This window comes from Echinops telfairi, unplaced genomic scaffold (genome assembly GCF_000313985.2).
Source record: "Echinops telfairi isolate 266 unplaced genomic scaffold, ASM31398v2 ScPeMD7_7469;HRSCAF=8507_1, whole genome shotgun sequence".
In the NCBI taxonomy this organism is placed as follows: domain Eukaryota; kingdom Metazoa; phylum Chordata; class Mammalia; order Afrosoricida; family Tenrecidae; genus Echinops; species Echinops telfairi.
In genome coordinates, this window is record NW_022111373.1 from 68,253,253 (window position 1) to 68,259,286 (window position 6,034).

Below are 6,034 nucleotides of genomic sequence, written 5' to 3' on the forward strand. Positions count from 1 at the left end.
ATGTATGCATGTATGTATGAACTGGATAAGATTTCTTCTGATTTGTTGTTGTTTCTACCACTTTGAGCCTTGATTTCTACAAATAATCTGAAACAAAACTAAACAAACAAACTCACTGCTATGGAGTCGATGCCAACTCATACACGGATGATAGTAATGTGAGGAATGGCGGCAACTGCGCCTTTGACAGGACGGTGGCGTTGCACGTGGCTCTTGTTAGCTGGGATTGCTGCTGGTTCGTGAGCTGTCATGTGTGCCGAGGAGAACAGCTCCACGGGACTTCTCAATGCTCTGCCCTTTCGGGAACACATGGCCAGGCCTGTCTTCCACGCTGCATCTGGTTGGGTTCAAGCCACCAACCTTTTGGCTAGTAGTCAAGCATTTAACTGTTTTCATGACTCAAGGTCTAATACATGCCATCATGTCTATGTCCCAGATGCTGACCCTGAAGCCCTTATTTGAACAGTCACACAGCTCATTGGCCAACTTCTGTTTATTTCCATCTCCAGTAAACTCTAAACTCTCTGAAGCTCACTCGAAGGTGTTGTCTTCCCCAGAATAATCCTGTTGTTGCTGATGCTGGTAAGTGCCATTGAGTCAGTTCCGACTCACAGTGACCCTCTGTACAACAGCATGGAAGCACCTGTCCTGCGGCATCTCCTAAGAGGTGCTTAGTTTGAGCCCATTGTTGCAGTCAATGTGTCAATTCATCTCTTCAAGGCCCTTCCTCTACTCACGGCTCCTCCACTTTACCAAGCATGATGTTCTTCTCCAGGGACTGGTCTGGTAACATGTCCCAAGTACATGAGACAAAGTGTTGCCATAGCCCAGGCTCAGGATAAACAGAGCCAGAAAGGGCCAGACAGCCGTGGACAGGCAAGATGATCCCCAGGCAACCTGCCTCTCATACAACGCACAACAAAGAAAGAAGCATATGGAGAGTTCATTATAGCCAGAGAGCACGGCAATTGCTGAGTCTCTTTGATAGTTGTGCTAGAACAGAATAAGCAAACCTGAGAGAAGTCTGGATCCACAGATTTACAATTCAATGATTGTCATTCTGAGTGATTTGGTACTTTCTATGGCCTATAAATATGTAACAATATAATCCATTTTACCAATCACCAAACGCATATGCTACGCTAATGCATACACAGCAGTCTGTCCTTCTAAACCAGGCCAGACCAAATGCAGAGAATCTTTCAAAAACAGCCATTATACACGCAGACAGTAAAAGGGAGGCTTATAGAGAAGGAGTGCACATGCCAGATGTCTTCCTACGGGACCAAATAAATGAAAACAAAGCATTTTGCTGGGATGACTAAGGAGCAGAGAACGGCAACAGAAATTGATTTCCTTTGTGGAAGGGTCATATGTTCAATCCACTTATCTGAAATCAAAAGGATTTTAATCATTTTGAAATGTTCCAAAATTTTCTCTGAAACAAGATCCCCTGCACATTTGAAAACTGGCAAAGTCCCGCAACTTCCAAAACCAAACCAAACTCACAGCCGTCGAGCTGACTGCAATTCACAGGGCCCTGTCGGGCAGAGTAGAACTGCCTTCGCGGGTCGCCACGACTGTAACTGTGCGAGGCAGAGAGCTGCATGTGCCGAGCAGCTCTGCGTGGTCAGGCGGTGCGGTTTCACGCACTAGACGAAGGGATGGGATGGTCGCGTCTTCATCGAGGAACCAAAATCATTAGAATGCTGGTTTTGGGAGATAATACCAACCCTGAAATATTTTTCTCTTTTGTAGAATGAGTTCAGGCAGCCTCCTTTTCAGAGCCCTCCTTTCCCACAAGTTATTGTAATAATTAGCTAAATCATTCCGAAGGAAATTGCTAGGGAAAAAATGGAACACTTTTTATTCCTTCTTCTTTTTTTTTCATTTTATTGGGGGCACTTATAGCTCTTGTAACAATCCATACTTTTTTTTTCATTGAATTAATTTCTGGTTTGTTCTCTTTTTTCAGACTTTACATACATCCCCCAAAGGTTTTTCAGGGTCATAAGCAAGGGAACCTGCTTCTCCTCTCTGAAATGAGAGAAAGTTAGATGCCAGCGTTCACAGAATGCAAGCGTTAGCTCCCAAGGGCGTCCTCAATGGGAAAGACCAACTTACAACTTACGTGGCACTTTCTTCCCTGCAATTCGAGTTGACTACGTCCACTGTTGCCTCCTGGCCAAATGTTTCATCGGTGAGGTCCAGCCAGGTCTGGTTCTTAAATTTAACTGTTATTCTTTTGGTCCAGAATAGAATGCAGGGAATTCCATGAGCAGAGACATTAAGTGGACTGTGATGGCTGAATGTTTTCCAAGGTTCTTTTCCTAAATGTTTGCTCAGAGTATAGTCGAGAGCCTAATTAGCCAAATTAAAAAAAAAAAGAAAGTATAAGGAAGTAATTATATTCCCACAAACACACAGAACAAAAATCATTCTATGGAAACCCATTAATTCACAATCTGTTGAGACTAATCTTTCTTACTGGAGTCCATGTTTCATGGAGCTGAGGATATGGTCACTGTCATCAAGCCAATTCTGAATCACAGTAACCCTAACCATTACGTCACTAGGGGACCAAACCATTACGTCACTAGCAGACCAGAACACAGCAAGCCTAAAATGACAGGAAGACCTAAAAGGTATGTTAGCTTCCTTGCACAAAGTACCCAAAATTCAAAGACCTAAATCATTAAAAATATATATTTTTTCAAATAATATTAGCGATATAGACTTTTTAAAGTATACCATGCTATGCAACTCTAACAGCCGTGATCTCTTGAGGAAATATCATAAAACCCAAATCAGACATGAGTTGAGTTTAAAAAGAGCTTTAAATTAACTTATCAAAGAAAGAAAATGTTGCTAGAAGTCAAGGATAATTCTCCAGACCATCACTGTCCAACAGAGCATTTGGAATATTGGAGCTAGCCATGTAGCCGTTGTTCACAGGAAATATGACTAGGATGATTAATGACAATACATTTTCCATTTATGTACTGCTATCGAATCTGTTTCAACTGATAACAACTCTACACGGGGGTTCTGAGACTGTAAATGTTATTGGAGCAAACAGACTCATCTTTCTCCCATGGAGCAACTGATAGATTTAAACTGATGGCCTTGGAGTTAGCAGCCCATCATGTAACCCAGTACAGCCCCAGGGAGCTATTGCTAACTCTGTATTGCCATGAAGTCAATTCCGACCATAGTGATCCTATCGGACAGGGAAAACTGCCCTGTGGGTTTCTCAGACTGAACTAACTCTTCGGATAGCCATTATAGACTTCTTCAATCTCAAACCAACATACTACCTATTGATAGTTACAATGATCTTGCTTGAATATATTTAAATGATTGAAGTATATTTAAATACTTCTTTAAAAAGATACAACCTGGTTTCATGATAAATCTATACCTGTGTGATTGGTTTTGATGTGAAATTCTGGGCTGGCTTTATATCCCCAGTATCTTGATCATCTGTAAAAATAAATAAATAATAAGATGAGTACAAAGACTAAATGTCAGCAGTGTTCATTTAAGCGAGTAGACAATAAATAATGCGTAAGAAACCTTTTGGTTGTTACATCCTTTTGAGTGGATGTTAATGACCTTAATGACTCTTAATGACCAGTTGTGACAGAGTGGAACTGTCACAGAGGGGTTTCTATGTGACCTTTACAGGACCAGATGGTCAGGTATTACTCCAACCTTTCCGTTAGTGGCTAAGGGCTTAAACTACTAGATAATCAGGATTCCTTAAGGCACTATTAAAAAAAATCCTCACAGTCATCGAGTAGATTCCAATGGTTGGTGACCCTGTAGCTCAGGGTAGAACTACCCTGTGGGTTCCTGAGACTAGTCTTTCTCCAACTATGGCACAACTGGGAATTTCGAACTGCTGACCTAGCAGTTAACATATAACCATTATGCCGTCAGGGCTTCTCGATGCACCATCTGAAACCTAGAAATGTACCAGGATCGAGCCTCTTAGAGCTCATCAGTTAGTGTGCACGGGTCCAAAAGGCTTCTTTGCAAATACCAGGACTCAGTGAGCACTATGACTGAAACACACACACACACAATAACAACAACAACGAAGGATCCTCCTTCAACACCTCCAAGGGATAATAAGTAAAATTACAAGTCTTACCACTGTTTATAGCCACTTCTTTATTTGAAGATGTTCGAAAACTGGATTGTGAGGGGAAAAAAAGATGCTGAACAAACATCTATAATCCAGGTTTCTTTACGAAGTGATCTCAGTGAGTATGTTTTGGTTTCTTAGGTTTCACAATAGAAAAGAAGATCTTAGTTTACCAATATGGTTCAATTTTTAATAGTGAATTTTTAATTTTAAAATCAATATATATTCTTTAAAGAAAATGAAGAAAAATGTAAAGAAGAAACTTTTAAATAAATTCTCATCCTCTTCTATTCAGTATTTTTAGTGCCAAATCTGTGCCAAAAAGTGTGCTAGACACCAAACTTTAATCAAATTTATGGTATACGTGTTACATGACATTGTATGCTCTTAAATTGCCTATTAAACAATTAAACTATTGAACAGTTAACTTATTAAAACCAAAATATCCAACCTTTAAAATTTTTTAATTAGATAGACTCAATTTCCAAAAAGGTATTTCTGAAAGCTACAAAGATATAAATTTTAATATGTATCCTTCTATTCTCTCCATGCATACACACACACCACATACATATAATTTACTTTTTACAAAATTTAAAAACAGATTATTTGTAAACATACATATAGAACTTGCAATGCTTTTTGTTTTGTTTTACATTTATATCACAAATATTTCCCATATTCTTTTCTAACATAATTTTGAATGCCACACAAGATGCATCATAAGAATGTGCCATACTTTATTTAACCAAATTCCTAGTCTAAAATATTGAAGTCGGTTCTGATTTTATCACATTGTTAACAATATTGCATGAACACCATAGTAGTTTGATGATTTTATGTCAAGATGCTTTTTCATGTGGGGTGGAATCCAATCTGCCAATCAGGTCAAAGCTGACAGTTCCTCCTTAGGGGTGTGGCCTACTTATAAGAAGACATCAGAAACTTCTCTCTCTCTCTCTTTCTGTGTGTGTGTGACTTCACTTTCTTGCTTGCTGGGCCTCTGCTTCCAGGGCCACCTAACCCTGAGACTCTTCCCACTGACCGTGGATCCACGCAACTCTGCACCCACCAGCCTGTGACCTTCCTGCTTCCTGGTTCTGATAAACGTTGGGTCTAATCTGGTTTTCAATATTTTCTGTGTTTGTTTGTTTCATATTGGGATTTATCTCTAATGCATTTTGTCATTGGGGATAGCCCTCTTGAATTTTCATTATATGTTTTTTGGTTGTTGGTATATAAAACCCAGGATTGATGACCCTATAGAGACAGCAATTAGAACAGGGGTCCCTGGGGCTACAGTGGGAATGGGGGACAAAAAAGGAAGCTGACATCAAGGAATTCAAGAAGGAAGAGAATGTTTTGAAACTGATTGTGGTAGCAATTCTACAATACTGCTTGATGTTACTGAGCTATAAACTGATATGATATCTGTATTAGCTTCCAGTAAAATGATTTTGAAAAAAAAAGTATGACTTTTTAATTTAAAAATATGACTTTTAATTAAAATATTGAAATATACATAAATATAAATAGAAAGCATATTAAATTTCCCATGTAGTTTTATCTATCATCATTTTATTATGTTTTTGTTAGGTGCCCTCAAGTCAGTTCATAGAGACCCTGTATCTAACAGAGCAAAATGAATGCACAATCCTGCACTATCCTCACAATTGTTGCTATATTTGAGCCCATTGTTGTACCCACTATGCCAATTCATCTTGTTGACAGTCTTTCTATTTTTCACTGCCCTTGTACTTTGCCAAGCATGATGTCCTTCTTCACAGTGGTCCCTGCTGATAACATGTCCAAAGTACAACAAACTAATTCTCACCATCCTTGCTTTTAAGGATCATTCTGCCTGAACTTCTTCCCAAAACAGAT

General features: G+C 39.2%; 1 protein-coding gene across 1 annotated transcript in view; it reads right to left on the reverse strand.

Annotated features, from left to right (window-relative positions):
* Positions 1-6,034, reverse strand: part of LOC101664125 (V-type proton ATPase subunit S1-like protein) — a 47,875-nt gene that overhangs the window by 19,836 nt on the left and 22,005 nt on the right. The window contains exons 2-4 of the mRNA XM_004703505.2: positions 4,157-4,197; positions 3,422-3,483; positions 2,132-2,361 (exon numbers count right to left, since the gene is read on the reverse strand). Coding sequence (XP_004703562.1) covers positions 2,132-2,361; positions 3,422-3,483; positions 4,157-4,197 — 333 coding nt within the window. The remainder of the gene's footprint in view (positions 1-2,131; positions 2,362-3,421; positions 3,484-4,156; positions 4,198-6,034) is intronic.